General features: G+C 37.8%; 2 protein-coding genes across 2 annotated transcripts; both read right to left on the bottom strand.

Annotated features, from left to right (window-relative positions):
• Nucleotides 1–632: 632 nt before the first annotated feature.
• LOC136263989 (protein NLRC5-like) lies at nt 633–26409 on the bottom strand. The gene is made up of 4 exons (XM_066058668.1): nt 26297–26409; nt 16333–16390; nt 12599–12889; nt 633–7432 (listed from the first exon to the last, which is right to left on the bottom strand). The coding sequence occupies exons 2-4, from the start codon at nt 16376–16378 to the stop codon at nt 831–833; spliced, it is 6939 nt and encodes a 2312-aa protein (XP_065914740.1). The 5' UTR covers nt 16379–16390; nt 26297–26409; the 3' UTR covers nt 633–830.
• On the bottom strand, nt 20449–25062 carry LOC136246639 (uncharacterized). Its single transcript, XM_066038172.1, has one exon. The coding sequence runs from the start codon at nt 25060–25062 to the stop codon at nt 20449–20451; it is 4614 nt and encodes a 1537-aa protein (XP_065894244.1).
• Nucleotides 26410–27985: the final 1576 nt, after the last annotated feature.

The following is a 27985-nucleotide window of genomic DNA, read 5'->3' as shown; positions in this document are numbered from 1 at the left end:
TTGTGTGGTATTTTTATCACGAAATTTTTTTGCACAAAAATAAAGCAAATTACGGTATTCTATGGGTCTACCAAATGTGTATGTGTTATATGGAAATTAAATGAGGAGAACTTTTACCTTGGTCAAGAGGCTTTTTGGGAGACAGAAAACAGAGTTAGAGTAATGGCCAAACAGATAACTCAGAGAAACAATATTGTTACCCATAGCTATGTATACCACTACCTGGAGTACCTGCTTGACTTATTATGGTCTCTTATATGGAGCTGCATTTGTGCTACCAGAAACCGCAATACACACATCACTGACCACAATGCCAGATACATTAGATACTATACACTGACTGAAAGCTTATTATGTACAGAATGGCTACATGCCACTTCATGTTGTAACATCATAAATTATGTGCACAGGAGCCTTAACTTGATTTGTAATATCATCATGTATCTCATGCATTTTATCCATAATTTATGTGGATTCATCACATTTATGGTTTTGACATTCTCGATCTTAGCTTTATAAAGAATGTTGTAACATGCTGACTTGTTTGAGTCACATCATGCGACTTATGTCAGCAATCTCTAATCTTATACAGTACAGTACTTCAATTGTTTAACATTTTAATACTAGTAATATAATAATATTATGCAATGTGCTGTAAAAGGAAATTATGTAAATGCTTACAGGTGACTAATTCAAATCTAACTGTACTTAAAATAATGTCAAATTTAGTGTGTGTATTGTGTACTGGTAAACACAGTGTGTGCAATCTATGTAATATCCTTTGCCATTATCAGCATGTTAGGTATACTTGCATTATTCAGACAGCATTGTTATGTGTAAACATGAATAAGTGTGCTTTCTGAAAATATCATTTTAATTTCTTCTTTTCCTTGCTCACTTATACTATTTTCGCACAGAACCAGCAAACGCATTATTGTGTTCTCACGTTTAACAACTTGTGCAATTCTTACTACTCCATCTGTTTGTAACTTGTTTCCACCAAGTAACAGAACTTGTAGTCTAGGATTTTGTGCTAATACTAAACACAATTCATCAATTGCTTCATCAGTAATGTTATTATTACTAAGTGTTAACACCTGTAGTTTGGATTTGTGTTTTAATGATTCAAAGATCTTTATTGCTCCTTCAGTTTCCAACATGCTGTCACTTAGACATAGTTCTTGAATAGTATAACATTTACACAGGGCTACTACCAATTCAACTGCAACCTGTTGGGTAAGTTTGTTGCAAAACAAATCAAGTTTTCTTAGTCGGCATAGACTTTTAAGAGAATGGACAATTTTACATATTCCTTCACATTTCAATTTGCTATTGCCAAGTGACAAATCTTCCAAACGATTGTTGTGAGAAATTGCAAAAGTAATTGCTTCTACTGCGCTATCAGTAATTCCATTACTACTCAAGCTTAATACTCTCAACTTAGTAATACATTTCAGTGCATGGCAAATGGTCACAACTCCTGTGTCCATCAAGTCATTACCATCCAGGCCCAGGTATTGTAACATTGGATTACACTGAATAACAGCTGCTACACTATCAGCTGATTGGGAGCCTATATTATTAAAACTCAGATCAAGTGCTTTTAGTGTTGACAAGTGTACCAGTGAGTTCAAAATAAAGATGGCACCAGCACTGCTTAGTTGATTACCTCCAAGCCATAATTGCTCAAGGACATTATTGCATCCTAGAACAGCTGCTAGTTCAAACGCAGCAACTTCATCTATATTACTTTGCTCCAAATCAAGAACTCTCACCTTTGAAATGACTGGAAGTAAATAAACATATGTAGCAGCATTAACTTGTGACAAACTTTGCTTAGCTTTTTGGTAAGTTGCAAGAAATTCGTGTTTGCTTGTTAAGCATGAATCAAAAAGTTCAATGATTACAATTGAATCAGCATAATTAAATAATGGATAATCAGTATCATAGTTTATCTTCATATAGCTGGATGTCTTGTGTCTTTGAAGTTCATAGTTTAAAATCTCTACCATTTGACATTTTGCAACTGAAATCACATCTAATGCATTAAAACAGGAGCAAAAGTGTTCTAAATGCAAAATTAAGTTATCGATATATTTTTCATTGGAGTTTAGAGTTAAGCCACCCATAAAGAGTACTTCAAGAGTGTTGATAGTACCAGTTACTTGAGCTAGTTCTGTAACTGCAGAAGGATCAACACAATTCCATTGTATATCTAGAGCAATTAAATATTTCCTTTTTTTACAAGCTTGTGTTATCTCAATCAAACTGTTTGATAGCAGATTGCCACACAAGTTTAATTCTTTAAGGAGAGGATTGTTATTAATGGCTAATACTAAATCAGTTACCACACTATCAGACATGTCCATATACCCAAGGTGTAAAACAGTGACCGATGACACAATCTGAAGAGCTCTCAGTACTTTAGTTGTGTTATCTTGAAGTTTGCAACTATTAAGGATCAACCAGTTTATATTCTTGTTACTCATCACTACTGATGCTATGGCTTCTGCAGCACTACTATCAACTTCTTTACTACCAATGTTCAAATTCTTCAATGTAGATAAACATTTTAAAGATTGGCAAATTGATATTACTCCACTTGTTGTTAACAGCTTAGCTAAATACAGAGAATTTAATGCATTGTTCTTCATAATAGCAGCTGCTAAATCACTAACACCATCACTTGTAATGAAGCAGTTATTTAAACACAGTGAGGTAAGGGTGTTGATGTTACACAAAGCCTGTGAGATAGATTTTCCAGAGTGTTGTAGACAGTTAAATGACAAATCTAAAACTTCTAAACGCATGTTGGCAATAATGTTAGCCAATTTTATGTACACCATATCCGGAATGCTGTTATTGTCTAGGTACAATACCCTTAAAGCTGAAATGTCCTTGAGAGAATTAGCAATTGTTAGTATACCTGCTCGAAGATCATTATCACTAAGATATAACTTTTCCAATGTATCATTACTGCGTATTGCTGACACAATTGCATCTGCTGCTTCTTCTGTGATTTGATTTCCTGAAAGGCTAAGTTGTTTTATTGTTGTTAACACACTCAGTGATTGAGCTATTGTTATTACTTTATCAGTTCCCAAGTTGTTGTTTTTTAACCATAATTGCTGTAGTGAAGTCATATTGGGTATAGCAACTGCTAGTTTATCAGTCATTTCTCCTGTCATGTTAACACCTATTAAAGTTAATGTTCTCAAGCTAGTGAAATGGCATAAAGCTTCCATAATTTTCACTCCTGAGAAACATAAATTGTTATTGTCCAAGTACAAAGTGTGTAAAGTTGTGCTTACATTACCATAGTGCATAAAAGTTGCTAACTGATCGTAAACATTTTCTGGTATTTGGTTACTCTCAATATCCAATGCCCTTAATTTTGGCATTACTTTCAGTGCTTTTAGAACTTTAATTATTCCAGCCTGCAGTTTATTATCACCAAGCCACATTTGTTCTATTTTAGTGTTGCTCAATATTACCAATGATAAGGCATCTGCAGCTTCTTCTGTGACTTGGTTCTGTCGAATATTAAGAAGTTTTAATGTTGACATGCAACTCAATGATTCTGCGATTTTTATAATACCACTTGTCTTTAGTTTATTATTTCTTAACCTAAGATCTTCTAGAGAAGAATTACATGCAATAGCAGATGCTAATTCATCAGCTACAACTGCGGACATGCCACTATCATTGAAATCCAATATTCTTAGCTTTGACAAATTTTTTAAAGCTTTGGCAATCTTGATTCCCCCAGTACGAAGTTTGCTGTTCCCAAGATACAGTTGCTCTAATCCATGATTATTTGATATTGCCAGAGCAATGGCATCAGCAGCTTCTTCAGTGAGGGAAGTGTTATCAAGATTGATTAGTGTTAATTTGCTTATGGTGCTTAACGACTTCACAACTGTTATGATTCCATTTATGCCCAAATTGTTACCTTCAAAAGAAAATACTTCCAGATAAAACTGATTAGATACAGCAAGAGCTAAGCTTGAAGCATCTTTTTCAGAAATGTTACTATGTCTCAAGTTCAGTTCTTTAATGAGTGTAGAATTTAAAGCATTTCCGATCTTTACCACACCAGTTTGAAGATTGTTTCCACTAATATACACATAGGTTAAAGACGGGTTATTCAAAATCACCGATGAAATAGCATCACTTGCTTCCTCAGTACTGTAATTATTGTTGATATTATAAGTCTGTAACCCTGATAAAGTGCTCAGTGCTTGTGAAATTCTTTCGACTCCTTTAGCCGTCAAATTATTTTCACTTAATGCTACAACTTGTAATGACTTATTGTTTAAGAGAGCAGCAGCTAAATTCTCTGCAACAGATTCGGGTATTTGATTACTATTAAGATTAAGAGTCTTTAGGCTTGAAATCTGCTTTAAAGCATTTGCTATTACTTTCACACCTGTTCCAAGAAAGTTTTCATTGAGATACAATGTTTCTAGCTTGTTATTCGCAAGTATTACAGATGCTATTGCATCTGCAGCTTTGTCAGTAATTCTATTATTACCAACATAAACATATTTCAACGATGACAAATTAGCCAGTGATTGAGCAATTGTAATTATTCCACTATCACGGAGGTCATTGCTATACAAATTTAAGACTTCCAACAAACAGTTGCTCCTAATGGCAGCTGCTAAAGCATCAGCTGCTTCCTCTGGTATTTGATTGTTGCTAATTGCTAATGTTTCAAGTGGAATGTTATTGGTGTGCAGTGCATTTGCTATTATAGTAATTCCCTTCTTGAGTAAATTGCTATTGAGATTTAATACTTCTAACTGAATATTACAGGATATAGCAACTGCTATTGCATCAGCTGCTTCTTCAGTAATCTGGTTATCATTAATTGCAAGTATTCGCAATTTAGATAATCGACTAATGGAATTGGCAATTTTAATAACACCATCACTTCTCAGATCATTACCTCCAATACGTAACACTTGCAGTGACTTGTTGCTTTCAATAGCGAGTGATAATTCATCAGCTACTTTATCTGTCATGTTGTTATTACTTAAATTTAGTTCTACCAATTTTGTAATCTGACTTAAAGCTGAGGCTACAACAGCTCCTTGATGTTGTAAATTGTTATCAGCTAAACGAAGTCTTTCCAATTTACAATTGACATAAATAGCAATAGCTAAATCATCAGCTACACAGCCTGGAATTCTGTTATCTGAAAGGCTCAATGTAGTAATAGTTGAAATATTCCTCAAAGCTGAGGCTATTATTCCAGCGTCTTTCTGCATATTGCAATTAGAAATATCTAATAGAAACAATTTAGTATTATTTGAAATTACTGATGACAGTGCAATGGCTGTTGTCTCATCAATGTTTGCATTATCAAAAAATAAAATTTGTAAAGTACTGATAGAGCTAAAACCATTAAACACTATTTTGTGCCCAAAATTATTAAAAGTACATCCAATAAATGCTGCCGTCACCATACAGCTTTTACTAATGTAATGTGACATTTTCTCAGCAGTTTCTTCATCTATGGCACATTGCCTCATTGTTATGTGAGAAATTGAGTCATTCATATCATATCCACCGATGATTTGCTGTTTAGTAGCCCTGTATGCAGCCATCGACACAGCATTAACGATCACTACTGACAGAAGAGTATTTTCATTCAAGTGTGATGCTAGTTTAACATACACACCCTCTTGTTTACTTTTGTCAATTACTAATGTCTCCAAAGATTGACTATGGCTGCTTCTAGCACAACACACTGACAAGTATACTTTATTCCAGTCAACTTTAACTGCAACAAGTTTACTATACAAAATAAAGTTTTCTAGAGAATTTGATGAAGTGTCCCTTTTGTATAGCTCAACTTTACTATTTTTAAAACACAACAGTTTAGAATGAGTCAAAGTGGAATCCTCAGTACAAAGCTTTGCTAACTGAGTAAATGCTTCAAGCGGACCAAGGTCAGCAATTTTGGGAATTGCCTTAACTTTTAGCTCCTCACATGGTGTGCCATAGATCAAATATTCAAAAAAATCAAACATCACATTTTTATTAGAATTTTTTACAAACAGCAGTCCTGTGTCTGCATATTTCTTAACAAAAAATGTTTTCTTCAACAAATCAAACCGAACACTTGGAGTTAAGGAATTAATATAATAAGTTACTAAGAACTCCTGAATTGCTACATGAAGAAATTTGAAAGAATAGCTATTTTCAATCCTTTTCATACTAAAATATAGTCCAGATTTCAGTAAACCAAGTTCTTGTAACTTTTTGTCGGCTGACGCCAGATTAGGGCAAAGTGTTTCTAAATCTTCTTGAGTAAAAACAATTTTATTGTCATCTTTCAAAGTGAAAGCCAACTTTGATACTTCTATGACATATTGCTGGTAATATTCTGGCAAATGCTGTAAACGTAGCACTTTAAAATCAGGATTATTATCAAGCTCTTCTAAATACTGGGATATTGTAAGAGCAATAAAACGTTCATACAACTCAGCTTGATCAGCAGGTAACTCATCAACTTCCTTGAAGGTATACACTAGAATGGACATTATCATAGGAACACTACAAACACTGTTAATTGCACTGTTTTCATCTAAAAACGAAGACAACTTTTCTATTTTATTAGGAGAACTTTGTAGCTCCTTCTGGATGTAAGCTTTTTTGCTTTTATCAATAAATCCCAACAAATCTACCTTAACGTCTGCAACATGTTGTAGTTTATCAGTTGCAATAGGCCCACATGTGATAACCAATTTACTTTGTGCAAAACAAGCTACTTTCTGATTTAATATGCCAGTAAGGAATAGATCACCAGAGACATCAAAGTATTCATCAAACCCTACCAATAATATTGTTACATCTTTGTTATCTCTTTCAATGAGAACATCTGCACACTGTTTAGAGAACTCTACAGCAGCCTTGTCAAAATTATAAAAGTAGTGGATAAAACTTTGTAAATCACAGATTTTTTGTGTTTCAGGGTCTCGCAAATATACGAAAAACACCAGACAATTGTTATCAAGAAATTGACCCTTTGCCCATTGATAAGCCATTTCTTTACAAAGTGTTGTTTTCCCCATTCCTGGGGCACCACTGATAATTATTACCTCTGGTGTGACTGTTGTACCATCATGTTTCTCAAATGGTTTAAAAGCGACAGCAATATTATGTGATCTTATTGAACTGTCAGATTCAGTTTCTACATTATCAGGTTGTGGTAACCGATTGGTACAATCTACAAGACCTTCTCTCATCAAGGCAGCTACGTTAGAAATGATCTTTTCACCATGTCCTTCCAAATGATGTATCAATAGTGCATTATCAAAATGTTTTGGGTGCAAGAGCTGCCATATTCCTTCTTGGGAATAGTACCTACCCTTTATGTAGTTTGTTTTGACAAAATCAGATAATTGCGAGATTATCTGATGAGCTGTAAAGGAAAGAACAGCTTAATATAAAGTACATTACTTAATCAAGAAAATAATGAACACATACACATCAGGACACACGATAGTGCATTGTGTGACCAAGTACAGCTGGTGAGGGTGTGCACAGACACGTGTGTATTTTACAAGAACCAAGAAAATGTTTCGTTCCTGCATCCATAGCTTGAAGTGCTTGAATGAAAATTAACCAGTTTTGATGTAGAAAGTCCCATGAACAGGGAAATCAATTACTGGGTGTGTTTTTCTGTTACTTACCCTTCCTCACTGCATACAAATGTGAAATACGTGATTAAAAATTGCTGGCGTATGATTGTTGCGACGTGACTTAAACAAATGCTCATAACTTACTTATCCATGGGTCTATTGCAACAAAACAAAGGTTTTCCAACTCCTCGTGCGCAGGCGAATAAGATGATATCCAGGTATTTATTGGTAGTTATTGGTAGTTTCTTCAAAGATAATTTACGGAATTTTTTCAATAATACGCAAGTATTTTACCCAATGTATTCAATGCTTTATACTGTAAAGTTAGGCTTGTGCGATTATGTCCCCTTTTCGCAGATCTGGTCACATATTGTATAGACAATATTATTGTGGCTCTATAATTTACCTTGATATGATATATTGTGTAGTTCAATATCATGATATTGCCAATATATTGAAATATTGCCCAGCTCTGTATACCTGTGTAGTATGCCATGCATGGTGACACTAAGACACTGGCCACAGGTGGACTAGAGCCTTCTCAATTCTAAGTTAGACCCTGTCAGGCCGATATAATGCTATTAGTATAGGTATTGTGTTCTCCTTACCTTGTAATATGTTTTTAGTGATAGGAACAATCATTGTTGCATAGCTGAATTCTCTAGTGGGTGACTTGTAAGTATTGTAGCTGAACTCTTTACTGGGTGACTTGTGAGTACTGTAGCTGAATTCTCTACTTTGTAAGCATGTAGCTGAACTCTCTCGGGGAGATGTGTAGTGTAACTGAATTCTCTACAAGGTGATTTATAATGTAGTTAAACTCTCTAGACCTTTTACAGGAAGACTTATAATGCAGCTAAACTGGATGACATTACATAGCTGCATTCTCTACTGTAATGTTGAATCCTCTCCTGCATGGGTGACTTGTAATGTAGCTGAATGCTCTAATAGGGTGACTGCTATTAGAGTATCTCAATTGCACATTGGTTATATGTAGTTGGTTTTTGCATTATTAATTTTATCCAAATTCTTCTTAACAACTGAAAGGCTCTTCTACAGTAATTAATCCACTTACATTGCAAGTTTCATTATTCCCTTCAGTGGTTTGTCTGGTAGAAGTATCAATAAAGTAGTTTTATTTATGAAACTAGATTGTGGGCTTGTTACATACAGTATGGTTAGTATTGTTGTTATAACTCTACAGCCATCATCTCAATTTCTGTCAAACCACAAAAGGTTTGTATTACGATAGTTACTTCATGTACATATAGACTGGTTTTCGAGCTATTCTGTCAAGAAGTCTATCCTGCAGGCACATTTGCATTTTTGCATAATCACACATTAGTCTCTAATTTGTACAAATTTTGGACTGTAAATGTGCTGCATTATTCTCTTATTGCCCTTCAGTTTAAAGTTAATTGATCAAAGTAAGCACCAGTTATTATGATTTTTATATACAAGCCGAAGATGAAGAAAATAAGATAAAGTTTGTAAGCACATATCTCAATGATGGCTGACTCAAATTTGGAATGGAAAGTGTCCTACCCCAACCATTTTTGTCAGCATCTGTAATTTATTTCCATATACTTGCTGTACAAATCAATTTTTCTGTTATTGCTACTTTGTAGGGCTGTAACTCCCAAAGTTATTGGCATATGAAGCTGAAAATTTGCCAGTGGGTACACTTGGCTAAGTAGATTACAACTATTTAATAAACAGGAATTCGAAAAATATGCGATTATGTCCTGTTTTTGCAGATCCGGTCATATATAATTGCCAATATCGCCTATATCGCCAAGTTAAATCTGGCTTGTGGTTGTGTTTCTTGCACTTGCTATATACCTACAAGGAAAGGAAATTCGATTATGGGCAAATTCCAACTGCTGTCTGGCACCATTTTACATTCTATGATATACTATGATGCAATAATGTGTCTTGTGATGTTACTAGTCTCACTGCTTGAAAAATTTATTTATAGTCAATATTTAATCATATCGTAAATATAAGCTTGTCAATATATCGAATAGCATTATTTTCAGTATCGCCCAGGACTACAGTTATAGCATATTGCCACATGCGTGTGCCATGCAAAATTCCTCCATGACATCAATGCATGGCAAACACAACGTGGTTTTGTGACATATGCTGAGTTGTTGCATGTTACACATGTTCATTAAATTGATGAGTGGACTGTACTATGTACATTACAAGTCACCCAGCAGTTATGTGAAGTCACCCAGTATATTGCTCAGCAATGTAGCAAGACACCCTATAGTCTAAGAAAGTTCAGCTACAAACTGTAGAGGTTCAGCTACAAACCAGTGACTCCGGAGAGAGAGTTCAGCTATGAAAAAGTCACCTTGTAGAGGTTCAGCTGCAAACAAATTACCCAATAGAGAGTTCAACTGCAAGTCATCCTGTACACAGTTCAGCTCCACAACAAGTCACCCCATAGAGAGTTCAGCTACATTAGAAGTCATTACAAAAAGTCAGCCTGTTGAGAGTTCATGTGATAATTTTACAGAAAAATAATTTTAAGGTAACAAAAATAGGCCGCATTATTTTTTCACAGCTGGGCTGTGTTTGTGCGGATTAATTTTAAAACAACAAAAATAGATACATTTACACGATTGAAATATCTTCACTCTTTGTCATTCCAGACCTGTATGTAGTAAAGAGTGAAGACTAGTAAAATTAAAGCCCCAAAGCTAGTTGTAGGGCAGGTATGTATATCTCATAGGCTTATACAATCTCACTTCTATGTAATTTATAAACAGTTGAATGAAAGCCCCCATGAATGTATTCATGTGATGCTACTTACACGTACATAACTTTTTTGCTTTGCTTTAAGAGCGAACTACTGTGTGTTAGTGCATTAAAACAAATAACTGGAAATGAGCCTAGTCACTACATATCCGTAACAGGTTTTCCTGTCATAATAATAATGTAATTTCCCTTTTCACCAACTCATGCCCTGTTGACTCATAATGGGCTTCTTACACTTGAGGGTTATTATAATGTACCCTATATGAAACTTCAAGGGTACCTGAATAACTACAGGTACTCGTACATGTTCAGTTTAAATCTTATAATTAAAAATATTTAGTTTATAAAAACAATGAAGTAGCGTTCAAGTGATGAAACAACAGATGTACAAATAATAGATATGAGGGAAAATGCATTGGTATGTTACCACCACTGCCAAAGAAGGGATTTTCCACATAGCTAACATCATTCATATATCTTGTTGGACTACTTTATATCTCTTGAACCTTACTTAATCTAAATAATTTTATTGCACTAGTTTTATGGCTGTGACTGCTCCACTAGAGTATATTGATCTTGCTGCTGAGATGTACAATAGATTAAGGAGTGTGGTTCAATACCATGTCTTGTTTTTTACAACAAAATTGCAGCTGATTGCAGGGCATAGCAGTGTGTTCTGATCACTTAAGGGCATGGTACCATGAGATTGTTTAATAAGTGTAGTTTCATGTATCTACTCTCCCTTACAGTAGCTTAAGAACTTCATATAGTTTAGTAGCATCTAAATACACTCCTCTAAGGAAACTGTCAATACTGAAAATAACTTCTGAGTGTGTATTAAGAAGATGAGAATGTACTGATGACAAACTAGATTAATTAAAAAGTGAAAATTTTAAGAGGGAGAATAGGGATCGCTGAAATAAGCCATGAAACAAGAAGGGATTGTTGTGACAGTAATGTAAACCACACATCCCTATTTTGACTCTCTGTCATAAATCTTTAGTTACATGCTCTGTCATTTTGAAAAGAGTCAAAATAGGGATTTGTGGTTTACATTACCATCCCAGCAATCCCTTCTTTTTTTGTGGCTTTTTTCAGCGATTCCTATTCTCCCTCTTAAAATTTTCATATTTTTATTCATCTAGTTTATGTACTTTTTATTAATCAAGTGATGGAGTATGGATTTCTTTGATTGATAATGAAGACTGTGGTGAATAGTGTAATTTTACATTCTACATAGTAACGCCATCAACGTTTCAGTTTACACACAAGAAACTGATCAAATTGCAATGTGCATACAGACTGAGAGTCTCCTAATGAGCTACAATTTACATTACTGGTGCCTTTAATAGCTGTCAAATTCAGTGCAAGGATTGTTGTTATACACTTGATTGCATTATTAGAGTATTTAATCTGGATAACCCGCCAACGTACAAAAATCATGGAGCGAAGAAAAAAACAAAAAAAGCACTGCAACAAAGTCTTCATCACAGATTTAAGCTTCCTGGCCTATACTGAGTTTAATAAAGACGGATTCTATTAGCCACAAGCAGTGCACACCAAAATACCTAACACTGAGTGCAATCGTGTATGGCTTCTCGTGCATAATGGCATTTCGGCAAGAAGAAACGGCCCGGTTTGGGCTGTTTCCATCCGAAACCGAAATCAAAAATAGGTCATGGACACACGGAAGGGCTCAGTAAACATGGCTATATAGTTGTTAGCACGAAAAAATGGATAACTTTTACTGTACATGAGTGAAACAAAATAATATTATGAACAATAATAATATGAACAAAATGGCAAATTTCAGTTTAGACCCAAATACACATACTATTTCCTTTTGACTTGATACTTACTAGTGGACCAATACTCATTGCAAATAACCACCAGAGGGTGGCTTTGTGTTGGAGGATGCCTTCCAATGTGAATTTTAGGCATGCGTTCTATTAGAGTTTTTGCAAAAAAACATATGCGATCCCTATTATGAACCCACTATCGTGGTTCATGATAAAGAGAAGGATAAATGCAGAAGGCAGACACTTGACAGAACCAGGAAAAAGCACAGGACAATTTCTTAAATAGCACTGCCAAGGCAAGCCATAAACACCTTAATGATCAAATGCATTCAATAACCAACAGATTAAAAAAAAATACAAAAAAAAACATTATACACATACCATTTAAAGGACCGGTTGGTTGTACAGCTACTAATGAAGGAACACCCTGTGTTATGGTAGGAGAATCAATTGCTATAAGAATATCTTTCCATGTGGCACTAGTATTCCTGGCTAACCAAATCTTTAGCATTTCATTACAACACCACTGCAGATTTGTTGGATTTGTGGTCTCTGTTTCATCAAGACATGTTGTTGATAATCCAAGTAAAGCTCCAATGACTTTCCAGTGAGCAGCATAGTCAGGTGTTATAACTCTAAATAGGTCTTTTAACAGTGGTGTACTGTTCAGAACTGAGAAAAAAAAAATGTATATAAATTGCTGTACATGCACCATGTATATGTGACAGCCTCAGCATAAATGCATGATACATGTATTTTATTGTTTCCGACTTTCAGTATGTGGGTTATGTGTGTGAGGGTAGTCTAGTGCGGTAATGGACTTTACCACAACTTTCCATGGATGCCACTGGAACACAATTGTGTACCTTTTTTCAGAATCATGGATACCTGACCATCCAAAGATGCACCAAGTACTGCCATCAATGTAAAGCCAGCGGAACCCCTCTGTCAAAGAATTCACAGAATCCATGGATACAACCCTGTACTTTGCCAGAGGGGTCACCCTGCCTCTATCTTGCTGAGTACATCCTTGGGTACTCAGAGTATCCATGGATTCCGCGGACACTTTAACATTTGGCAAGTACTCCTTGGATGGTCATAGATTCTGTGAATACTTTAACAGAATGGTCTGTCTGGCTCCACTGTTGACCAATACGTAGATCCATGGAAAGTATTGTGGAATTTACGGTATGTCATCCATGGAGAACATTAGAAAATCTATGGCAGTACTGAACATGTACATAGGCAACTTATTCATTATCAAACAGTACGGTAGTACTGTTAAAGTAGGGATCCTCCCAAAAGCGATGAACGCTGCCTATAATGTCGCTTTAAAAATTGTCCTAGAGACATCTTACATGACGAAAATCACCTTTGCAGAAAATTCTCAATTCACTTAAGGGGTGGTCTACAATTTTCAGCTTTTTTGCAAGCGTACAAAGAGTACTCTTTTTTCTGACCCCCTCCCCCCAGCCAAAAGCGTACTGTATAATTGTTGACACATGGATGTATTGTATAGCAGAACAAACACCCAGACACTTTAATATCGCAAAATTCATGTATGGTGTTTGTTTTGTCTTTTAGGCAACTTATCATTTAGATGCTTTTGAAGCTGATATCCTGAAGGAAATGTTCCTACACACAGCGGGCATTAGTATTAACCTGATGCACATTTGCAAATGTGTACATACACATCATAGAAACAACTTGTTCTTGGTCATCTTCGATGTGTTCATACAAAACCATATCACTGGCAGTAGCAACAGCAGTACTAGTCTGTAGGGTGTTTTCACCATAGTCTGAAGTGGACTGGAGTCAGGAGATGTGGGTATACTCTGCAGAGACAGGTTTTCTCTATGGGCAACCCACAACTACCACAACTACCACAACTATGTAGTGTGAACAAATTAGTACCCACATAATCCAGCCTCCCATACCCAATAGTATTCCTAAACCCACAACAACACCTTCTGCAGATACTAAACAAAAGCAACAACCAGTGTAGCTAGATGCCATTCAATTGTAATCGTTTATCAGTGTTAATTGCTATATAGACTAAGACTAAAGAAAAATAAGTAAGTCAGTACTGTTATAAAAGTATATAAAGCCTGTAGTATGTGTTATCACGCTGATAACTGTTCCTACCTGTAGTTTGAAACATGGTTTATCTTTGCCTTCAGCTTATAAAGCCTCATTTCATTGGTAGCTAGCTAGCTTAACCTAGCCCTGGCACTGTTTTCCAGAGTTCGCCAAAGCACATGTGTTGGCTTGGGCCCATTCATTAACAGCATGAGCTCACTTAGTCCACCGTTTAATTGGACACTGAATTGCATGAAGTAGAAGTAGTGCTTACTAGAGCCTTATCACTGCATTCGGATTTCTTTCCAACTCACATGATCAGCATTTTTAAAAAGCATACATGTGATTTTACCCCCTCCCCCCTAGCGTACGGTTTGTACGCTCGCGAAACAGCTGAAAATTGTGGACCACCCCTAACATCAAATGCAGTATTACAAACAAGAAAACACATACAGGCAACTGACTATAGACTTCACCGAAACTCGAATTTCATCTGCCTGTCTCATAGTTGCAAGGTTGGAGGCCATACAAAACAGCACATGGCTACTATTTTATGCCACAATAACAAACCTACCAGTGGCGTGTGCCTTTTGGGGTTTTGATGAGCGTGTGCCCTCTGTGTCTTGTCTTTCAATTTATCTTCAATCAGGCTGGGTTTTGTCTTTCTTCTTGCAATAAAGTAGCATATGTGACCTAATTTTAGAAAACCGTCGATATCCGCACATTTTCAAAATGCCTTTTATTTGTTCTTTGTTTTCTACAGGGACAGAGGATGGACTAGCCAAGTTTCAGCTTCCTAAGTTAAGCAGCATTGGAAATACAGCACTAGACAGCTGGACGAGCAAATAATTTGATATGTACAGAAGCTATCGAGAAAAGAATCTACAGGCGCTTACATAAACCATCATAACTTACTGATACAACGACAAACGGAATTGACTATTGGCTCATTGTGTTTGCCATGAATTTGTGCATCCACCAAGGTATATTTTTTCCCCCAGGTATGCTTCTTAGTTCGAGAAGGAAGGCAAATTCACTGAAAACGATCTTCGGTAAATTCTTTCATCACTGCAACGTAAACAAACGTCTGTAACTTTGGAATCTTTTCATGTATGGAGATGAAACAAAGATTTGTGTACTCCCTATGGACAGGCGAACACGATGATGCCCAAGATTTATCCATTGGAGGCTTAATTCGCCCACCAGCGAGGCGATAAAAACTTGAGTATTTTTCTTCTGGAGCTTGCATTTTTTACCCATAGTTTTTAAATGCATTTTATTACAAAAGTACTGTTGTGGGTATATCGACGGTTTTCCAAAATTCGGTCACATATTTAGATGCCACAAACTTATTTAAATGCTTACGATCAGTAGATACCTGTAACTTCATAATAGACCACATCTATCAACGTAATCTTGGTTAATTAATGATGATTGATTATGAGCACTGAGACCACACCTCTTAACAATCTATTTACTCGATCATGATGACAGACACACCCCGTATTCATAATACTAGCACAGTGAAAATATGAAATAGTGACCCACTGGTAAGTGAAAGACTGGCTCGAGATACCCTAATACAGCAGTCACCCTAATAGAACAGTCACACGTGTATAGCTGTATGCTATAACAAAAAAAACCAAACAAACAGGCAAAGATTGAAAACCAAATGAAGTATAGGGATCCAAGGAATAAAAGTAGTGAAACAAGAGATGACTGATGGTATTACAGCATAGTTCGGTGGGAAATCCCTACTTTTGCATTGAACAAAATCATGCTGATGTAGGGATTTTCCCACCGAGCTATGCTGTAATACCATCATTCATCTCTTGTTTCACTATCTTTTATTGCTTTCATTTATAAATTAATTATTAATACACTATTACAAGGCAGTTCTGTTTCACAATTAACTGTTACAGTGTTCATTGAAATATACATTGTAATGTATTTAACGCAAATCTACATGTATTAGAAGTAACATTACCATATGTACAGTAAACACCAGATAAGTAAAATTCCAACTACTATATTACCTTCATCTGTTATCCTGATATATTCTAAAGTAAGAAACTTGCTCATTTCATGTGCTCACTATTTAAAAAAAACAAGGCATTACACAAATACTTGTACAGTGTACTCAAATATAATATAACTTCAACAACATACTGAAAAGAACTACTTTTTCCACATGCAGGAAAAATATAAAGTATAGTATACAGTACACGTAAAACTGCAGAAAATTTAGACTTTTTTTATTATGGTTGTGTGTTAGTTGTAAACTCCAATGTAATACATGAATAATGATCATATAAATAATTACATAATAAAATATATTATAAACACTACTACATCTGTGTCTGGGTTTAATGTCAACTTGTTATTCTACGTAGCTCATTGTCTGTGCTTTTGACACTCTGAATTACATTGTGTATGTGCACATGCACACACATACACGATGCATACCACACACTATGCGCAAAGGTTGTGTGTGTGAGTGTGTACATGTGTGTGGACTTGGGAAGAGGCCCACCCAGCTGTAACATAAATGTGTATCTGGTATTAACTGGGGAAGCAAATTCCCAACTGTCCATGTCTCACAAAACGGGTGAAGGTCCAGGTGGGACTTCGGGTGCCCACACCTTTACCTATGGGACATGGTACAGCCTCCTGTGGGTCACTAGTCCTGCCCCAGGAGGATTTGCCTATGTTGACTCCTAGCACTTGAGTAGCGCACAGGTGTCCCAGTGCTGGTTCACTGGGTAGGCATGACTGTGGCCAAAGGATTTGCTTTGTGCATGTGTGTGTGCATGTGTGCGCGCGTGCATGTACATGTGTGTTAACTTACTATACAGCTGTGTATGCAATGGGTATCTGAGGTTAACTGGGTAAGTAAATGCCAACTGTCCATGTCTCACATAATACGTGAGAATCACAGTTCCCACATCTTTACCCATTAGATTAAAAAGCAGATTAATAGTCCTTTCACCATAGGGATTTGTCTCAGCTAATTTCTGTACCAGAGAAGCACACAGGTGCTGCAGCTACAACAGCCAAAGACTTTGTTTCGTGTGTGTGCAAACACACATACACACACTCACACACAGAAGCCATTGTGGTATACCATTGTTCTGTAATTATGTAAATAACGGGTTTTTGTGGTTGGTGAAAACCACTGATCTATTCGGTAACTAGGACCTAGGACTAGTAGAGAATAGACAAGAAATACATTCTAACACTTACCAGTAAAGAAAACCAAATAATATTATTTTGCTCCTTTATATTACTATTCTCGTTACACATGCCTTAATATTATCGATAATAGATATGCATCAAAAATAAGTCACTTATGCTATTGCCATACAAATGAAAATAAAGCATAGCTATAGTGGAGCCCCTTTAAGGTGGACACCATTCAGGAATTTATTTTGTAGGTGTCCTCAGTTAAGGGGTTAGCAAGCTACTAATACTGTAAATTTGGGATCTAGATGGATGTCCTTTATCAAGGAGTTGGCCAGAATTCAGGGTGTCCTTTAGGAGGGATTTCACTGTAAAAATATTAAAAGCACATTTCATCCCTCAAAAGGATGATATCATACATTAAACAGAAGTCTACATATTTCAAGAGTAAAAATGTCACTGCGGTTGGCCCCCAAAACCTTGAAATCAGCAAAAACTTTCCCTTTGAAATATTATAGTAGAGTAACTGGTCATTCAACGGACACCATCACATGGACATCGTTGCTAGCTGCAATTGAAACTGCACTACTTTGAAATACTTTCATTACTTGTTCTTACATAAACATTATAGGAGCATGCAGCCATTGTAGATTAGAGAGCTGCACTTTTGAGGCCTCCTGACTATTGATTAATGGAGCAGTGATGCATATGCTGGACAACAAAGGAATTACTTCCACATTGCAAAGAAACGTTATCCTTTTAGCTAACTACATGTCAGTCCATGCACATCATCCTATGTAGTCAGCCCTTGTGGTTGGCAAAGAGCAATCAGCCCCTCCCTCCCACTTTAATGCAGTCATAAAGGCACCAAGTAGCTAACCCTCAATGCACGGACCATAGCCAGCTACAAAATTCACAAATTCTGGTGCATAGCTTTGGTAAATGGGTTGTGATGGCATTTGAAATCATCAATAATACATTTTAATAAGAAAGATTTCATAATGTATATGTATTAGTAGCTACTACAAAAATTAAAAATCACAAGTACATTAGCTAGCTAATCACATGCAGGGTTGACTGCAATTCTGTAAAGTTTTCTGTAGGCCTAAATGTCACAGCCATTGTTTTCTTTTCTTCAAATGGCTAAATCAATTTTCTTAGGTCTGCCAGCACACTCCAAACTGTACGACAACCATTGCCTTAGCTTATTTAATAAGCAATTTTTACAATGAGTCAAGGCCGCAATGAGTTACACTTGTTGACAATATAGCGCTGCATCATGTATGATTATTAGCTAGACATTTAGGCGTCATCTCCCACCCACACTGTGAATAGATACCCAACATAGCTACAGTGCATGGGTAGTAGTGTCTGGTTTAGATGCAGTCTGTTATTTGGATTGGATCTGTGAAAGACAGCTGCATGGCTGATACAACACAGGGGGGTGCAACTGCACAACCCCAAATAATAAGCACAATACATGTACATTGTAAATCAAAGTTATATGATTGTCTAAATGTTCGGTCCAGCCGCACGATCATAAAATACTAGGTGATACGAAAAAATCCATCTAGGATAGAGCATTCAATTATTTCATTTGGTAAATTGTTCTAATCAATAATGGTGTGAGGGAAGAAGCTTTTCTGATAATAGTTAGATAACATTAAAGGTGGTATTAATCGTTGATGGTAATCGTGTATAGTGAGACAAGGAGTGATGTGAGTAATGATCTGGGATACTTATGTCAAGTGGATCTTGATATAAAAAATTATAAAAAATAATTAATCTGCTAAACTTTCTGCGTTCATGTAAGGCAGACCACTGGAGATTAGGATACTATCATTTTAGCGATATATCGCAATATTTTGAAAGTATCGATATTGCGATATTTTGTTATTAACTATACCGTGATACCATGCCTGTACATTACTGTCATTAAAAATCCATTTGTTATGCAGTACTAGGCTCAAGAATCCTTGTAAGTCATGACCTGGTTACCCCTGCAGAGAGGTGTGAACACCGTAACATAACCTCAAAGCATGTGTTACAGTAACTGTTGCTGTAAACAAGGATGACAGTGGCTAGTTTGATGCTACTTTTAAAGACTTACTGCAGGAATACACTATGTAGCACAAGCTATGATTGACATTTTGTAAGCATCGTGAACTATTCAGTATCGTGAATAGTGGCTTTAGTATCAATCATGATACTGAAATGGCAGTATCACTCAGCCCTACTGGAGATCATTTATCATTTCAAATACACTACTTGTTAGTCTATAATCTTGTTTGACCCACCTAGCTGCTCGCTGTTGTACCATTTCAATGCTATCAACATATCAAAAATAGCCATTGGGATTGCAAGTCTTCCACACACATCTAATTTGCCAACTTTGACAACTCATAACTTCAGATTGGAAATGGCTATTGATTTGAAATTTGGTCAGTATTGTGCACCAACATAGCTTAGTGGATGAAGAAAGTTTCAGGCTAATATGTTTCTAGAATACTGAGTTACGGTCTTCCAAGTGCATAGAATCGGATGTGTGTGGAAGACCCCTTTGCACAAATCCGGTCACATATGGTAAATTTACTAACATTAACAAAATTCTGCATTTCAAATCACATGGTAGTACGCTCAAAACCCACTAGAGTGAGGACTGGGAAACACAATTTGCATTTATAAAGACTTATACTGGACTTATACAATCAAAAACCCGACCATTACGAAGTCACTCACATGGGTGTGTTACAGGACGGATTAGACAGAGCACGATGACGACCAAACGACTTAATAACTCTTATTATTTGGACTCTCCACGCATGCGCATTGTACAGACATATATTAATTCCAATATAACACTCCCCCCCTACAAAAAGGATGATGCCTGTGACTTACAAGAACAAAAGTGAAATGACCAATAAAACCTAATAAATACAACATGGGAGTGAATGCACAGGAGTCCAGTTCAACTAAACAGTGGCTCTTGACAGAGCATCAGCGATTACATTATCACGCCCTTTTATATGGCGGATCTTTAAATTGTATTCTTGAAACGCAAGACTCCACCGGAGTAGTCTCTGGTTCTTGTTTTTCATTTTCTCAATGAACACAAGAGGATTGTGGTCAGTATAAACTTCAACTGGAGCTATGGTGGTGCCCAAATACACATCGAAATGTTGTAACGCTAATAAAAGAGCCAATGTCTCTTTCTCTGTGGTCGAATAATTAACTTGGTGTTTGTTAAACTTGTACGAAAAGTAACATACTGGGTGATCAATGCTACAACGTCCTTCTTGTAATAGAACTGCACCAATGCCAATGTCACTGGCGTCAACTTGAAGTTTAAAAGGCTTCTTAAAATCAGGGGCCTTTAACACAGGTGCAGACAACAACAAAGATTTAATCTTCTCAAAAGCATGCTGACATTCTGTACTCCATACAAACTTCTTCTGTTTCTGCAGTAAAGTGGTAAGTGGTTCAGCAATGGTGGAGAAGTTATAGCAGAACTTGCGGTAGTATCCCGCCATTCCTAAGAACCGCATTATTTCACGCTTGTCTACTGGGGTAGGGAATTTCAAAATGGCCTCTACTTTCGATACTACCGGAGCAACTTCTCCCTGGCCAACGATGTGCCCCAAAAACTTAACTCGTGCTCTACAGAACTCACTCTTGGACAGATTGACTGTAAGGTGAGCACCCCGCAACCTGCTAAAGAACTTCTGCAATAACTGTATATGATCTTCCCAGCTGTCACTATATATCACCAGGTCATCTATATAAGCATCACAGCCCTCCAGCCCACGAATTACACCATTCACCATTCGCTGGAAGGTGGCTGGTGCATTTTTCATGCCAAAGGGCATGACACAGTATTGGAATAAACCGTCCGGGGTTGCAAACGCTGACAACTCTTGAGCTCGCCTGGTTAATGGCACTTGCCAGTACCCCTTCAGTAAATCAAATATGCTAACATATTTAGCATGACCAATTCTGTCAATACAGTCATCCACCCTGGGAATTGGGTAGGAATCCGTCTTAGAAACTCCATTCAACTTCCGAAAGTCAGTGCAAAATCTATATGTGCCATCCGACTTTGGCACGAGAACGCAAGGAGAGCTCCACTGACTTTGGCTAGGCTCAATAATTCCATTTCGTAGCATATACTCTATTTCATTCCTCATTAATTTTAACTTCACTGGGTTAACCCTGTAAGGGTGCTGCTTAATAGGGGATGTTTCTCCCACATCAACATCATGTACTGTAACTGTGGTCTTCCCTGGTACATCAGGAAACAAATCAGTAAACTCACATATCAGCTTCGTTAACACCTCCTTTTCCTGTAGTGGCAAGTGGCTCAGCTTCTGCTCTAAATTCAACAGCACATCCGAATTTTTCAACCTTAGGCTCCTTCCTATCTCCTCATCCTCCAGTGTCCTATCATTCAGCTCCTTCCTACCAACACTAACACAATTCGAAACAACAGACACTGGATCGTTGTTACCTTCTCTACCATGGTATGGCTTGAGCATGTTCACATGACATAGTCTCTTCTCCTTCCGCCGGCCAGGAGTCTGAATCAAATAGTCAACATCGTTCACCTTCTGTTCTACGGTGTACGGACCACAATAACGTGCCTGTAATGGCTGACCATGTATAGGTAGGAGAACTAGTACTTGATCTCCTGGTTGAAAGGTGCGGGATCTGGCTTTTTTGTCATACCACTGTTTCATTCGACTCTGTGAGGATCTCAAGTTTTTCTGTGCTAACTTATTAGCCACCTTAAGTCTCTCGCGCACATCAGTAATGTGCGTGATAACACTGTGTGACGAATCATTGTCACTGTTTAGCCAAGATTCCTTAAGCAGTTTAAGCGGACCTCGAGGGAGATGACCAAAAACTAATTCAAATGGGGAAAACCCTAAGGATTCCTGTGCTGACTCTCTGGCTGCAAACAACAGCAAAGGGATACCCTCATCCCAGTCATGCTTCTGTGTCATACAATAGGCTCTCATCATTGACTTCAAGGTTTGGTGAAACCTTTCCAGTGCCCCCTGGCTTTGTGGGTGATATGCTGTGGATTTGACTTGGTGAATACCCAGTTGGACCATAACACTCTGGAACAACCCAGACATAAAGTTAGACCCTTGGTCTGACTGCACCACTTTCGGAAGCCCTACAAACGTAAAGAATTTTATTAAAGCCTTTACAATCTTATCTGCTTTAATATTACGCAACGGAATGGCTTCCGGGAACCGAGTTGAAGCACACATAATGGTAAGGAGGTATTGATTTCCTGCACGAGTCTTGGGCAACGGCCCCACACAATCCACAATAATACGACTAAAGGGTTCCTCCATAGTGGGTATAGGAATAAGGGGAGACACTGGTGGGTGCTGATTGGGTTTCCCTGCGAGCTGACAGACATGACATGTTTTACAAAACTTCTTAACGTCACCATGCAACCCAGGCCAATAGAAGTGACCTAACACTTTACGATACGTTTTCGCAATACCAAGGTGACCTGCTAAAGGTGTATCGTGAGCCAAAACTAAAATGTCTTTCCTATAGGGTGGTGGGACCACAACCTGGTAAACCACACTCCATTCGTTAGATGCCGGAACATTCGGCGGTCGCCACTTCCTCATCACAACATTACCACTATTCAAAAAATAACACACTGGAACTTTCTCTGCTTCTCTCTCACTTAATGCCCCCTTCTTAATGTTCATAATCTCAAAGTCTCTCTCTTGCTCTGCAACTAACCTTGAGGGAGACAACCCTAGTGGGTGATTACAACCTGGTTGACTGTTCATTTCTGGCACACCGTGTGAGGAAGGGGTTCCAGAATTAATAACCACTGACTCTTCTCTACAGCCATTGGAAAATTCCTCTGGTCTGTTGTTCTCATCCGCAGCCTTCTCAGCCGCTTTTGCCATTGCTCGGGTTACAGCACATGAAGGAAAGAAGCAACTGAATTGCTCTGCTTCTGTAATTGAACAAGGAACCTCCGACACTCGTGGTTCACCTGTGACCTTGTCCCCCGCCAAATCATTACCTAGTATCATTGACACTCCTTTTACAGGTAGGGAGGGGCGTAAACCTACAGCAACAACACCTGAAACTATGTCAGACTGTAGGCTAACCACATGTAAGGGTACACTGATAACTCCCATCTCTACTCCTTGCAATAGCACACTAACTCCAGCTGAGGTCTGGTCAGAAAATGGCAACACACTGTCCAACAATAGTGACTGTGTGGCTCCAGTGTCCCTTAACACATTAATTGGAACTTTCTCGGTACCTCCCTCCAAACACACAAACCCTCTCGACACAAACGGTAACAATACCTCATCTGCTGTACCTCCTACAGACTCTGATGTTCCTTGATTCCTGGTTTCATTAACTGAATCAGTTACGTCCACCATCTTCGGTATAATTAGTGAATCAGATTCTACTCTGTGATTCTTCCTCTCCAAGGCTCTACATTCCGACATCACATGACCCTTTTTCTTACAGTAGTAGCAGGTTGGGCCCGTTGTGAACCGTTGACTACGTCGCACTGGGGGATCACTCGCACGGCCAGAAGCTTGAGAACCACCACCACCAGACAGAGGGTTACTAGAGTATCCTCTGTTACCAGCATGAGGTGGTAAGTCTCGAGACTGGTGTCTGAACACAGGCTTATGGGTCAAGGTATAATCATCAGCCAGTACCGCGGCTTGGTGAAGGTTTTCACCTTTCTGTTCATCTATATAAGTTTTCAGTTCTGTAGGCAGGCAATTCTTGAATTCCTCAACCAGTACCAGCTGGCGTAACTGAACATAATTCTTATCAACATTCTTAGATAGACACCATCGGTCGAACAACATTTCTTTTTCCCTTCCAAACTCTACGTAGGTTTGTTTATCTGTTTTCTTAGAGTCTCTAAATCGTTGCCGATAGGCTTCCGGGACCAGCTCGTAGGCTTTCAAAATACTTGTCTTCACAGTTTCATATTCAGAGCTCTCCTCTATTGACAAAGCTGAATAAACAGCTCGGGCCTTTCCCACGAGGCCACTTTGTAGGAGCAGCGTCCATGAATCTTTCGGCCACTTTAAACTCTGTGCCACCTTCTCAAAATGTAGAAAAAACTTATCTACCTCCGTTTCAGAAAAGCTAGGGACAAATTTCATATGTCTGCTTACATCAAAAATATCTCTGCTGCCTGTTTCCCGTGAACTAGTTGGGGGTGACACTGCCGCCGATTTCGACACTTCTAGCTCCTTCAGTCTCAATTGGACTTCCAACTCTTTCTCCCTCAGTTGTAACTCTTTTACTTTCAGCTCCGCTTCTCTTTCCTTAGCTCTCGCTTCTAATTCCAACCGACGAATTGCTATGGCGGACGGCTCTTCTATCTCGTCATCCGAAATAAGTTCTTCTTCGTGTAAATACTTTACAATAATCTGCCGAATCTCACCCTTCTTCGCGCCATTCGCAACAGTAAGTTTGTAGTGTCCCGCCAATTGCGTCAGCTCTGCTCGTTTCAACTTCGACAACACAGTAAGTGATGGCTCCTTAACGAATGATTCAATGTCCAGAGACATCCCAGTACAATCACAATGTTTGTAGAAAATTGGTCCCAATTAGTGCTCACTACCAAATAAATGCAGCACCTTTCCTCGACGAGTCCTGCCACGAAAACAACAAGGAAACAACAAGGTCGCTTATTAACAAATGATCGTCACCTTATCAGGTACCATTAACCCGGTACCAAGGATTAAGGCTTAGCGGTTTTCGAACCGCAGGAAGAGATACAGCACCAAACACTCGAAGACCACAGGAACAGTCGATTAACAAGTATCTCTCCTTTTCCGCTCCCGGACAAGCCCCCAAATCTGTTACAGGACGGATTAGACAGAGCACGATGACGACCAAACGACTTAATAACTCTTATTATTTGGACTCTCCACGCATGCGCATTGTACAGACATATATTAATTCCAATATAACAGGTGCTTTTTGAAGTGAACTCCCATATATTTCATCTAAACACTAAAAAGGTGGTTACTAAACCAGCCACTCTTGGTCCAATTCCTTCGAAAGATATCCTTAATAATGATTCATATATACAGTATTCCAGACCATTTCTTTTAATTAAACTAAGTAGTCTAATAGGCTGAATTCCCATGATCTTGGCAACCGGTGAATCCCACAATACATTCCCCGTACATTACGCATTGGGAGAAATGAACAAGTGGCAGAATTCGTAAAAAGGCACTGCAACAGACAGGAGCCATGAGAACAAGGTGGAGTATTCCTTAAAGGTATGTGAGCAGTAAACAGGCCGTTTTTGTGGATACCACCATGTAATGTTGCAAAAGTACACAAAAATCACTGTTTTACACTATTTTGGGGGTGTAATGGTAATGTATTACTAATGTCCAAAACTTTGACATGAGTTGGTGAGGATCCCATACGAGATTTGCATATTCCAGTATTGGTCTCACTAATGTAGTATATGCAGCAATTTTAACAGATGGTTCACACTGTTCGTTTCACAAAATTTAATGTCTTGCTAGCCTTATTGCTTCTTGAATGTGTTTGGACCATGACATGGAGTAAATAGCACACCTAGTTACAGTACGTGGTGTCCGAAATTTGAAAACATACTATATATAAGGTAACCTCCAAGATGAAGGTATAACGTTTATTGGTACACGGAACATTTACAGACTATACGAGGCGAAAACAGCGTCGAGCACAATTAAGTAGCTATCGACAAGAACGCTAGCGTTCGTGAGTGATAAACACAGACAATGATGATAATAATAACAGTACCTGACTTTATCTAACTAGTAGCCAATCAGTGGAACAGTCTACTCGTTACAGCCAAACCAGATCGAGTAACCCAACTGAACGCTGACTCATTTCCTCACAGGGAAAGAAACGCCCTTAACGTGTCACGTGCGCAGCATGTAAATATAATTCGAGGCGTTTTATTATAATTTTATAGAGACTCTGCCGGAATTCTGGCGATTATTTATTTATTTATTTATTTATTGCTTTATGGTGTAAACACATCAAAGGTCTGTTGGTAACATGTACCAACAGCCGCGAAAGTACATTACATTACATTACTTATTTACCTACTTACTTACTTACTTATATACACACATACATACAGATTCTACAAGTAGTTCAGGTTTGAGGTGGGTGGACGTGACTGGTGGCATCTTGAGCAAGGACAGAGATAGTGCAATGAGCAATTGTTGTTATCTTCAAAGTTAGTTATAAAATGATCCCAGAGAAAAGTTTTTAGTTTTGATTTTAGCAGAGGAAACGTTAGATCCAAGTTAAGGATAGGCATGGCATTCCAGAGAGTTGGTAATCTATGGAAATAAGAATGTCTAGATACGTTATTTAAATGATGAGGGATGATCAATTTGTTGCTGGTGCCGAATCTAGTATTAGCTGAGCTGAAGTTGATATGATCATGAATATTGAACTGTTTAGATTGTACCTTGATTGATTTGATTGCAAATAATATAATATCTTGTAACTCGAACAGGTACATCAGAGGAAGGATCCTTAGTTTTACTAGACGGGTTTTGTAACTACTGGTGTAATCATTTAATAGATACTTAGTGGCATGGCGCTGGATTTGCTCGAGAGTTAAAATGTCTTTCATCAGGTGTGGACGCCATAGTTGGGTGCAATAGAGCAGCTGAGATCGAACCATTGAAATATATAATGTGACCAATGTAGAAGTAGAATGGGTAGAAGCAATAGTACGACGTATTAGTCCCAATACCTTGTATGCACGAGCAGAGATTGATTTGTAGTGTTTGTCCCAACTTAGATTCTCAGATAATATGAGCCCTAAGTCCTTGTGTGAGTCATTATGTGGTATAGTAATATCCGAAATGGTGTAAGTGGTTTCAAACTTGCATTTAAATGATAAATGTACGAATTTTTTTAGATTAAAATTCAGATCTGTCTCTCTGGACCAAGTAAATAAAGCGATGATATCTTCTTGCAGAGCGATGTAGTCAGGTGTAGTACAGGTGTGCATGAAACACTTGGTATCATCGGCAAATTTTAGGAGTTGGCTTTGGTGTATATATGATGTCATGTCATTTATATAAATTAGAAATAGCACGGGGCCAAGTATGCTGCCCTGGGGCACACCTGAGAGAACTGGCAGTAAATCGGAGTAACAGTTGTTAATGCAAACACGTTGATATCGATCAGTCAGATATTCCCGATAGGAATTGATTTTTGGGGAGAAAAGTTTGGCATATCTGTTAGCTATTTGAAGAAGGATTTGCGGATTTTTGTCCAATTCACCAAACTTTCCTCCTGTCAACTGACCCCCTGCCAGCTGGCCAGTGGCCAGCCTGCCCATTCGCATACCCGTAGAACTATACAAAAGCCGAAGTCTAAGTTGCATATGTTGCGGATAATGAGGGTAAATGTAGGACATGTTATGACATCATCTGGCTAGGTAGCTATAGCTACAGTAATTAT

This window comes from Dysidea avara, chromosome 1, assembly GCF_963678975.1.
Source record: "Dysidea avara chromosome 1, odDysAvar1.4, whole genome shotgun sequence".
Taxonomy (NCBI): domain Eukaryota; kingdom Metazoa; phylum Porifera; class Demospongiae; order Dictyoceratida; family Dysideidae; genus Dysidea; species Dysidea avara.
The sequence above is the reverse complement of the archived record's forward strand: the minus strand, read 5'-3'. Positions and strand labels throughout refer to the sequence as shown.